The sequence below is a fragment of the Thermobia domestica genome, chromosome 11 (assembly GCF_964235325.1).
Source record: "Thermobia domestica chromosome 11, izTheDome1.hap1.1, whole genome shotgun sequence".
Taxonomy (NCBI): Eukaryota; Metazoa; Arthropoda; class Insecta; order Zygentoma; family Lepismatidae; genus Thermobia; species Thermobia domestica.
Genome location: NC_137464.1, coordinates 220,570,384 through 220,582,772, shown reverse-complemented (window position 1 = coordinate 220,582,772; position 12,389 = coordinate 220,570,384). Strand labels below are relative to the sequence as shown.

The window sequence follows — 12,389 nt, the reverse complement described above, 5'->3', positions numbered from 1 at the left end:
CCCAGACAGAAAACCGGTATCGCACAGCACGGTGGCTCACATGATCACCAAATTCCGGGAGACGGGCTCTGTTCAAGATAGGGCATGTACTGGGCGACCAAAGACTGCCACCAATGAGGAAACTGCAACGGCGGTTGATCCGTCGTTTGTGAAAAGTCCTAAACGAAGTACCCGTCAAGTGTCCCTAGCATGTGCAATAAGCCAATCCTCCGTTGTCCGGATATTGCACGCCAATCAGTGGCATCCTTACAAGCTGCACATGCAACATAAACTGAACGAGGATGATCCTGATCGCCGGTTGGAGTTCTGCATGCGGGCTACTGAACAACACGAACTGGATCCTGCGTTTGCCAAGGGCATACTGTTCAGCGACGAGGCGTATTTTACTTTGAACGGGGAGGTTAATCGACATAATTGTCGATACTGGTGTGACGCAAATCCGAACTGAATTGATCCGAGTCGAGAACATAGTCCAGCGAAGGTGATGGTGTGGTGTGGCATATGGGACACCCGCATGATTGGGCCATTTTCATTTACAACACCTTAACTGCACCACAGTATCTGATGCTGCTGCAGGACCTTGTTTCCTGCCACACTGAACGCTGACGGCATTTTCCCATCTTATTTTCAGCACGATGGAGACCCTCCACACAATGGACTTTGTGTCCGTGAACGGTTGGATGCACAACTGCCAGGGAAGTGGATTGGTCGCCGTGGTCCCGTGGAGTGGCCGCCCAGATCCCCTGCCTTAACGCTTCTTGATTTTTATCTATGGGGACATCTTAAGCAGATAGTGTATGCTGAGACAATCCGTGATTTGAGACACCTGGAGGAACGCATCCAACAAGCCTGTGACCAAATTTCAGGAGACATTCTCCTCCGTGTACAGTCAGAGTGGTTGCGGCGACTACAGTTGTGCATTGCACGGGATGGACAACACGTAGAACATGTGTTGTAGCATTCAGTGTCAAGGTACTTTCCCACCTTTGAACACTAATAACTTCTAAACTGTACAAGATTTAAAAAAAAAAAAAAAAAAAACAACACTAAATTTCTGAGCTCAAGCTAGTGTTATTTGATGTGTCATACACCCCCCCTTTCCCATTTAGAAAAAAATTACTTGAATCCAAAATGGTGGATTTCAAGATGGCGGCCATGAATGACCTCTGTTCAAACCTCTGTTCCCATCACCACTTTTTACTTTTACCGTCGATTTTCAAACTTATGCAGGCGTCCAAGGACTTTTGACTCACCCTGTAATAATCTAAATGAAGTTCTCCTTTAAATAGACTTTGTAAAAGGATGCTTTCGTCTCTCCCAGAACAGAGAAGGACTTTCTAAAAATCTCTATCTTAATACCCCAAATTCATAGAGAATTAGTAACCTAGACTAAATGCTCAATTTTTTCTGTCATTATCTTAAGAAATAAGAGTCATCTAACTTTATTTTAAAATTTCCAAAATCCCACTAGGAAGCTCTTCCCTCTTACAAGCTGTGGTGTAGACTAAATTAACATTTAAAGATGTCTCCCTTATTTGCCCAGTGCTTGGCCTACGGCTATACACAAATAGTTCAGTAACAGACCATTCTTTGAAAATGATTCTATCTAAAGTATCTTTACTGGGATTTTAGAGGTTGCCAAGGTCAGAGGAAAAGACACCGAAAGAGAGGTCTTCAGGATCAGCACTATGATCTTAGAGGTATTTAAGGTTAGTTTAAATTGGTCTAAGCCTCTAGCATTCTACAGCAGGAACCACTAAATAAAACTATCAGCCACGCCATAAGTGACCTGACGTCAGCAGGACTCGAACCGGAGCCCTCTTGAACAAAGATACAGGAACCTAGTCACTGGTCTCGAACTGAAGCCTAAAACATCTACAAATAAATAAATAAATATAAAAAAAAGTGTTCCTTATATTTCCTAACTAAAATTTTTTAAATGAAATGCGAGCTTCTCTAATCTAAATGGATGCATAATTTATTTTCTATAAAAATTAAGAGAAAACAAAAACAATAAGGAAAGATTAAAATTCTCTTTAACCTAACCCTCATGGACTTTCTTGTCTAGTTTCTACCTTTATAAACAAATTTTTCCTATCTCCTAACACAAAGAAAAGCCATTTCTTAGATTGTACTACCCAGGGGACCATTCCCATCCCTTGAACGGAACCAAACCACAGAAAGAGACAACCTGCCTCTCTCAATTACTAAAGAAAACGGTTCCCCTTGCAATGTTAAAAGCAGTTGCCAACCACTTTTATGATAAATTCTCTTCTCTGACCCAAATAGAAGAGTACTGGAGGAACTAAAAGAAAACGTATATGGGCCCCTGTCTTCTCTCTGCCGTAACCTACAGGCTGGTAAACGGAGCATTACTTCCATCTGACATAAGATACTCTTAAAGAGGAAAAAAGCTATTTTTCTTAAGTACTGAAAGTATATAGACGAATATGCATAAAAGTTAATACACAAATATACAAGATAAATACAAAATATGTAATAATAATAATAATAATAATAATAATAATAATAATAATAATAATAATAATAATAATAATAATAATAATAATAATAATAATAATATACCCTAGTACCAGCTCTGGCTTTTCTATCCAAGTAATAATATATAAATGTACACTCATGTCCAAAATTATTGTCGCATGTCTATAAATATGTCGCATGTCTATAAATTGTAGGAATATAATTTGATAACGAATTTGCCCGGTATTTCTTATAATGTTAATATGTGTATAATCGGCAAAGACATGTGTGTGGCAAATTTCATGTCAAAAGAGCAATAAATAAGAACAATAAAACGAAAATAAAACTTTTTTTTTTGTCCATTTTGCAACATTTTGTTTTACTCTTTCTAATATCCGTATTTATAATTCTTTTTCTGTGAAATTTACGGCAAATATACATTTCACGATTATACACATAATATCAGTATTAAAAGTACCCTGCAAAATCATTATCAAATTATATTCTTACAAGAATACAATTATAGATATGCGACAATCATTTTGGACATGAGTGTACATGTATACATATTTAATATATATGTTAATGTAATAACATCTTACCAGTAATTTATGATTACAGTTATTTGACATATTTAAACCAGCAACTGGCTCAAAAGGATTTGCTTGCACCTGCAAAATATGGAATTTGGAAAATAGTGTTTCCACATCTGATACTAACATAATGCTCCAAAAGATGGATATAAAGGAAATATGCAGGTGGATTTGTGCAGATGTTGAACACTTGCCAAGAATGGTTCCTATTCATCACGTGGAAGCTTCTTAGGACAGAAAAAATGTTCTGTTCTACCTAGTGTTCTAGTAATTATACTGTACTAGTATATTTGGTACAAAAAAAGCAATCTTTACAATGCAACCCCAGAGCTTATTTCAAGGATTTCGGAATTGCTTCAGAATCATCTGTAGCAGTGTTAAGTGTGTTGAAGAATATATTGTTCAGTTACTAAAGAAAAGTACGAATTGTAAGGAGAATTGATTGTTTTAACAGAAATAAAATGCTATCTTTCTGAACTTTTGATATCCTAATTAAACGTAAGTCTCAAACTTGCATCTCAAACCGTATGAGGGTACATCTTAATGCAAGTTTAAACAAAATATATCTTTTATTATTATTATTTTATAGATTACAGTTAATGGATCAAGAATTTTGACAATGTACTGATTTAATCATTTCATATCGTGTACGGGACTTAGGAAGAAAACCTGAATCCATTAAACATTCAATACTCACAATTTTTAGTTCAGAATTGTACATATCGTGTTAATATATATCACAGCCATTTTGCCGCAACTGAACGTTCGTTCTCATTAAGACTTGACACGAGCCGGATTTTCATCTGTCAATTTAACCAAAATGCATACCCTACGGAGGGAGGGTACATTTGAGAAATCAACAAAAGTGATTAAAAAAAAAAAATAGTACCGTATTTTATTTTCTTCAACCATGATTGTAAAATACTTGAGCTGAGATTATGGCTATGGAAACACAATGTTGTTTGAAAATAACTTTTGTTTTTCCCCTTGTGCATATGCAAGCACACTGTTTGGACGAGCGCTGGGATCATTTGGACCCCCTAAAGCTGAATTTAAAGTGAACAAGTGAATAACGGAACTATGCCTACAAAACACTTGTTTTCCGCACCATTTAACAGAATGATACCGTATTACTTGATATTTGAATTATAATTCAGACACAATCACAATATTTTGTAGTATTACAGTCACGGTGAGTTTCCATGTATATTTGCCTGCTCAAATCGTCTCCAACCAACTCCCTTTGTACTCAAGAAGAAAATTTACTCTAACCGCATTCATAAATAAATCAAGCCATAAACGAGTTTGCATCAACATTTCTCATTTTGCTAATATGAATCAATAATAATAATATTATTACTAACAAAAACACTAAAGTACTTACTTAATACTAATTCAATATATTAAATACGGAGCTATGAAGATCAAACAACGCTGAGTTTAACGTCCCTTTCAGGAGCGAGGCTATATGGGACGGAACCTACTGATTAACGTGAAATCCGAATCACATGAGCTCCCGCCGAGAATCGAACCTGGGCCTCCCACGCAAAAAGCACGTACGCTAACCGCTTAGCCATGGAGGAGCTCAGATCAAACAACGTGTTGACTAAATTTGTACATTACTGTCTCAACAAAAACGGCTGGAACAAAATAACATTGCTTTTTTTTTTCTAGCAGGTTAATCGGAAGAGAACACTCTCAACTAGACTTTACTGAAATATCCCTCTCATGTAACAAAGAAACATGCGAGCTACTTCAATCATGTTCCGTTTCCTTTCACGTCGCCTGAGGCCCTGAGGGTGATTTGGATGCGTCGATTTTCTTTTCTCTGCATTACTTCTAAACCCATGTCCCTGCAGGTATTTAATATAACCTCTGCATTACTTCTACTATTCTCTGTCTGACACTATCAATAACAAGGGAGAATTGATGCTCTACCATGATACGTTGACATGAAGATCATGTGAAATGAAATACAGGTGGCGGAAAAGAAAAAAGGTGCAAAGGCATATACAAGGAGTATAAAGAAACACACAGTTCGTTAATAAAATAGTGGCCAGGAAACACATCAGCATACCTACGGTGATAGCTCTTGTGCTAATATACAGTAAGTGAAATACAATACACACTGATATATGAATCTTTCTTTAAGCGAAAAAAATAACTTTTAACTCATTTTTATTAATAGTAGTAGTAGTATGCACCTTATTGTAAATCTGTGCAAAGTTTGGGGTAAGAACAATGTATTATTATGAAAGAATATAACGTACTGGTTTACTTTTGATTCATCATTAGACCCCTAAAAGGTTTCCGCAGAGCGACATGAAAATATCTTAATTGGCATAGATAAAATTCAAGGGGCATACAAGAATTGTTGAAAATTTACAATGGGTTAACTGCTGTATCGCCGGCCCAATTGGTGAATTTATTTAAGTTTGTGAGGAAGAATGAGTGAAAGTCAGGTAAGGGGAATAGTAAAAGTTAAGAAAATGGTTGTATTTCTTGGTTGTTTTTAATGTTATAAGCGGCACTGTATGTAGAGGCAGATGGACTATTTCGCGGAGAGGTACACTTATTTTACTATACTTATCCATAGATTGTAAAAGGGGCAAGAAAAATTTGAGCAAGTCTTTAATTTGCCCATTTCATGTCGAGAACAGAACCCAACTAACCCCTGCGGGGCTTCTAACCAGTTCCTACTACGGTACTACTACTACTACTACTACTACTTATGGATCTGTATAGTAAAACTACACGCCTAATAACGTAATCTAATGTAACGTAATGTAATCCACCCAAATATAAAAATACAGTACATTTTGGTACTCTTTTCGATTTTCAAATTCGTCCGGCGATACAGCAGTAATACCTTTACAATTCTTTTATGATGTGCATCTAAATACGGTTTCTGGACGTGCGGCATATAAACTATAGTGCAAGAAACAAACCAACACGTGCTAGGTGGCCACTAAAAAGCACCAATGTTATCTAACCAAGTCAGGGCAGGGTAAAGCCGGTGGGCCCGTGCAATAGTGCGCCCGAAGCAAGCAAGTACATCAGCCACGGTGGGCAGTGTAAAGACGTGGTTGGCAATGATATGAGTTTCAATAGCACCTGTCATCGTTTCATACTAATAACGCAAAATACTGTTTCTGTACGCTGTGTAGAAATATGTCGCCGCTGTAAAGTAGCATCTAATAGAGTAATCTTTGATATCCACTCACTTATTTGGTAATAGTATACATGAGAACGCCGTGATCTGCGTTTCTTCTGTGTTCTATTACCACTTCTACATACCATAAAATTTCAACGTAGTGCAATAGTAAGAAGTATCCATGTGCACAAGACATGCGATATGCGTTAAATCCCCCCCCCTCCACACACACATAGTCATAGATAAATTACAAGGGCACTACACACGCAGATATAAAGTACAGGTACGTTCTTTTTTATTTTCGCATCAGTCGATAAGTAAATCAAAATCACTTTGTTACCCCCTTGGTAAGTTCGTAGATACTCAATGAATAATCCCTAAAAGTATGAGCGTCCAGTTCCTTCGGGAACTGACGCGGCTTTACGTATACTATATCCTAGATATTTTGTAAAGTAAGTAACACACTGTAAATCTTACATGTGCAAGATTGGGGGAGATACTAAATATCAGACAATTATTTTACACGGGAAGGTTATGGAACACAGGTCCACCCATATGGGTTAGTTGCAAGGTTGGTTCTTTTCTGTATCAAAGTTTAACATTAAATTCAGATAGTACTGAAGAGTGAGCGTTAGCGAGTAAAGGCGGGTTAGAGCCCGCAGGGGGCGTTGTTTCCTGTTCTTATTACAGCTCAATTTGAAGGAGGACCTGTGTTCTAGAACCTTACCCACGTTGTGATGACTCACTTAAAAAATAATTGGGCTTATTCAGAGTCGTTCTGACGCGTGATTAGTGTCATACTAGATATCGACTAACATGTTTCCTGCAGTAGTCAAGCCTTTAGAATAACGATAATCATGTGTCTAAACAACTCTGCATAAGGCGGAATAGAACTATGCACTCACCTGTGAGGAAGGCAGAAACAAATCCAAAACAAAATGCGAATCTCAAATAGGCTTCCATTGTTTTATCTTCTAAACTGCATGATTAAAAAAAAAAATCCATTAACACGTTGAATTCTGTTTCAACACTACTGTACAACTTTGCATTAAAATCTTGCTTTTTCTACCTACAGGTATTTTTTTTTTTTTTTTTTTTTTAATATCCTTAATCTTAAGTAATCAGCTGTATTTCTGTCATACAGTATTAAGACAGCGGCATTTTATTCCATGTTTACTACCTTTTCTCTGTGTATTTCTCAAACGTTACATTCATTGATGCTCTATGTGTTTATAGTTAACTTTATGTTACTGTTAAGAAACTTTACTTGTACTTTTTAAATCGCCACATTTCACAATCTCAACACACTCATTGTCACGCACAAAATACTTGTATACAAGACACACTGACAACCATAATGCTATCTTAACCATAGTTGCCAATTCACTCTGTACAAATACGCTAACAGTAGTATATAAAATAACAAAAAGATTAAAAAGGAAAATACAATACAGACCACATTGTAACAGTTTACACAATCGCAACACAAAATTTTGCATTTAATTTTCGAAAATTGATATAACACTTACAATTTCTTATTCCAGCTTTTGTGTTATTCCAGTCCGCAAAATCTTCTGAATACTAAAATGGAATGAGGCTCTTCGTCGGACGTTGGCTGATCAATCATTTTTCATTATTTCTATCTTGGGCATATATTACTTATTTACAACACTACAAATAGAGCAAACTCGTAATAATTTTATTCAGTCAAGACAGCTAACGTTATCTAAGTCTGCCATACGTCCCGTAAAAAACGGGACAGTCCCGATTTTGGGACCGAGTGCCCCGCTGCCCCGAAAGTTCAGTCGAGACAGGCAAATGTCCCGTATTTTAATCTCGTCCCATTTCTGCTATCAATATCAGCTTATTCGAAAAGTGAAAAATAAAAGATTCTGACATTGGCTGGGGATCTTGTAATTAGCGAATGAACAATAAGCTGTTACATGTAGCAGCTTCGAGCAAGTTATCACATTAGTCTCTCAGATTTGATAGCGGGCAAGCCAATAGATTCACAACGCAGAGTTGCAGTTGTCCGTTAGCAGTCAACTGGATCTGTAATTTTGAATAAAGTGCTCGAGCTGAGCTGTCTTTGATAATACATTACAAATGAAGTGTTCCAATCTTGTATCAGTAAGAATACCTAAACTGAAGTTCACGTTTTCTTCCAATTTGAAGAAGTACCCAACTGAAAGCAACGAAGTTGAACTATAAAGTTGGCTCCAAATATATTTGCAATCAGTGCCGTAACAAAATCCTTCGGGGCCCCGGTACAAGAGGATATTTGGGGGCTCCTCACAAGAGAACATATTTTTCAATATAATAGTAAAAGCAGCAAACAAAATGTTAAACATACATACACACACGTACACATACACAGAAATACTGTCCTTCAAAGTCATCTTAAATAATGGAAAAGCATAAGAGAGAAAGGGTATATTTACATACTACAGCATTTCATAATTTACAATGACTTTAGAGACCGTTTAAAAAGTACAGTACCATATCCATCGTGCAAAGTAAGTGGACTGTCTTTTCAATATTAGTCAAAATGAAAAAAAGGTATTAATCACAAACATTTTTAAAGAGAAAACAATAAATAAATAAATAAATAAAAGAAATCATGTTATTCGTAGTGTAACATAGTTATACACACGTTATTTACAGAATAGAACATCATGATTAAAAAATAAAAAAAGATAATATCAAGGATGTTGCACAACTGCTGAAACAATTTCAAAATAAACTCATTGTAATGGATTCAAATATTCAAACGTGCAAAGTATCATACAATAAAACAAACATTTAAAGTCTTTCATATAGCTTTTTCTCCTAGCTTTAGCATCCACAAAATCTGAAACAATCTTCTCTATGTTTAATCTTGAAGTTTCTTTTCGTTCTACGTTTAATATCAACATTTGTTAACCTTTTTTGTGAGGTACTACTTCTTAAATGGTTCTTTACGAGCTTTACTGTCGAGAACGAGCGTTCAGCAGAAGCCACACTTACTGGTATTGTTAGAAAAATTACACACGCGGTAAGTATATCAGGAAACGATCTGTATTATAATCTCAGGATACAAATATTTGTCATGAAAAATCTGAGCTTACGTCACAACTGTACTTTGTAGCAAAGTCATATCCAAATTTCTGAAGGTATTCTTCAACAAGATGCAGACAACAAGCTTACTGGAATGAGGAAAAGCTAGTGAGCACTTCAGTCATTATATGGAAACGGGTGGTAAGTCGTGACACAATACAATCCAGAATATGATTTAAAAAAAAAAAGTGACACGAAATGTATCTTTCGATACATCTAGTCTACTATATGTAGCCAGTTCATTAAAATATTTCTTTGCAAACCTTTTGTGTTCCTCTTGAAATGTTTCTGAAATACTTAATTTTTGAGCACAGGTCTTTTGTGGATTTTACAAGTTCGTCATACTTTCCACTAAGATCTTTCATTTGCTGAAGTGATTTCTTCAGATTTTTCTCTGCTATTTGCAGATTAATATTAGAAGATTGCAAACTTGTGGAAGTTACATACATGGACATTAGGATCATTTCCCAAATGACTAGCATCAACACAAATTCAAATGTCTCAATCTTCTTTAATGCCTCAACTGCTCTCAACTCATCTGGTTTCTCACGTGTCAGACAAATCGCGGTAAGGGACTTTTGAACATCAGCAATTATTTCTTTCATGCAGTTAACCGCAGTATGTTTTGTTTTCCACCTAGTTATACACGATTTTTAGTTTCCTTCTTCAATTTTGAAGCCATTTCATCACCAAAAGCTAAAAGTGATCATCTAGTAGTACTAGAACTGAAAGAAAGGAAAATATTTTGAAGAGCATCAAAAAAGTTGCAAATGTATGTGGAGACTTTTGCAGCATCTTCAATAACAAGATTCAGATTATGCGCACAGCAATGAACGTACGGAGCATTTCGAGTAGTATTACTAATTATTGCCTATAAACCACTATAAACTTCGCTCATTACTGATACTCCATCATATCCCTGCCCTCTGCACCTTTGCATCTCGATTTGGTTGCTGAGTAAAATTTCACGAACGAGATGTTTATAGTTCTCATGCTTGTCTAATTTAATACATAAAATCCTGTGACAGGCCACGCTGCCCCATCAGCATTTGGATACGTGTTGTTTGCGCAAGTTTTGCATTTCGCTCACTTCGAGCGGTGTGACTGAGCGCTCCGCTCAGTAACCTTCTGAACTCTATCTTAGCTGTCTAAACTTGACTGGCAACATTGACAACACATGATCAGGGAGCAGCAGGTTGAATCGACAGCAGGAGGAGCAGGTTGAATCGACAGCAGTGTAAGAAGAGGAGCAGGTGGCAGGCAGCTGGAGAAGAATAGAAGAGAAATGCAGCTGAAAAATAATTTTAAGTGAATTAATAGAACAAGAATTGTTAAAGGACTTGTTTTGTTTTAACCTGCCGGTGAAGGTAAGAAAACCGAATGTGCTCAAAGAATAACAAGTAAGCCGTATTCATAAAGAAGCAATACACTGCAAGTAAACGCCGCATGTCACTATTAAGGGTGTCATATTTACAACACTTGTATTATACTTAGTTTGCATGCGTCATAGTAAAAGAAGGAAGATTTGAGCAATTGAATTTAACGTGAATTCACGTACTAATGACAACGAAAAGGATTGAAACAAGTGATATGTGTATACGGTATACGACACATTAAAGCATGCTTTGCACTCGTAACCTTATAGAATTCTTTTGATATTACCGTAAAAACATATGCGCATATAAAAAGTAAATCTATAATATTCATACATTATTTATGTAAGCCGATATAATATTATTCATTTCAAATACCTCACTCATAACCTAATCTATTTTATTGGATACTGCATATCAGTGCTACAAAAAGTAAACATAAAGTTTCTTGCGCCAGTCAATATTAGTAGAGGTTAATTATTTGTATATACTCTAAAGGATTAGTAAATATAGAACGTCGTGCATATAATGAGCGCACAATATGAACGCATTACTTTGCATTGAATTCTTTTAGTCTTAAGCTCAAGTATGAAACATATATCCACAAAAAGCGCTTGAAAGAAAATCAATCTATATTTGATATAGGCCTATATAATAGCGGAATATTACTTCAAATTATAGCTATAAAAATATCTAACAACCACAGTAGTAATATAACATTGTTACGTAACTATTATTTCTGAAAACTGTGCTAGCTAACATATTTATTTGTGAAGAATGTTTGAAATATCAGTAATAAGTTGAATTCAATTTAAATAAAAGTTCGCCAGTCGCGACTATCAAGTGTCAGTTAGTTAGTCACTTTGCATTCAAATTAGTATTTCACTAGTGAATCATCTGTTCAGGCAAAGACAGAACTGAAGATAGAAACAATTATACCAAGCGGCAAGTATAATGTAATAGTTTAGTGCATCCGTAAAAAGGAAATAATTAAAAATAAATAATAAATATAAAAATAAATAAGAGATCAAACTTCTCTAAAACAATTCTTTCTGGACTTATGAAATAACATAATTTGCTACTGTCGTCTGGACTTTCATTTATTCTGATAAGACTTAGAAATATAGTAGAGAAACCTTATTGCATGTATTATTATTATTTTGTTGTATATAGTATTTTGTGTTTCATTGTTCTAAATATCATGTTTATTTTAATTACTTGTCAATCTCAGTTTTATATTGAACGGTATCAATAATTAAAGTGAGTGACGTTACCAAGTCATTATTGAAGTGACTATTTACATTCATTATCTGTTGTGTATATGAATACTATTTTGTGATAGAATGTGATATTATAGAAACAAATATAGTAAATAAATACATGTGGTTTTTGATAACAAGTTTATGCAAGTGTATTCTGAAACTTCAGAGTCTAGATTGCATCATCTCTCTACGTCCACGCTACGTCTGACAACTTCGTGAATTACAACATTGTGGATATTTGTATTGAAGTCTCGAATGGTAAGTTGTCGATACGATCCAAGAGTGTTGTAGTATTAATATTGGTATTCTTATTTGAGTTCACTATTTCTTGATACACTGTTTTCGGAGCGTGCGCTCCTGCTACCGAGATTCCAGATAACGGGAGGTTATTAAAGATTTGTTTCATATTTTAACCACTAATACCCTCCAC

The 12,389-nt window shown here is 35.6% G+C and overlaps 1 protein-coding gene across 1 annotated transcript in view; it reads right to left on the bottom strand.

The window, feature by feature from the left end:
* Nucleotides 1-7,597, bottom strand: part of LOC145664764 (uncharacterized) — a 64,942-nt gene extending 57,345 nt beyond the window's left edge. Inside the window, exon 1 of the mRNA XM_081731707.1 lies at nucleotides 7,134-7,597. Coding sequence (XP_081587833.1) covers nucleotides 7,134-7,191 — 58 coding nt within the window. The 5' untranslated portion in view covers nucleotides 7,192-7,597. The remainder of the gene's footprint in view (nucleotides 1-7,133) is intronic.
* Between the last annotated feature and the right edge of the window lie 4,792 nt (nucleotides 7,598-12,389).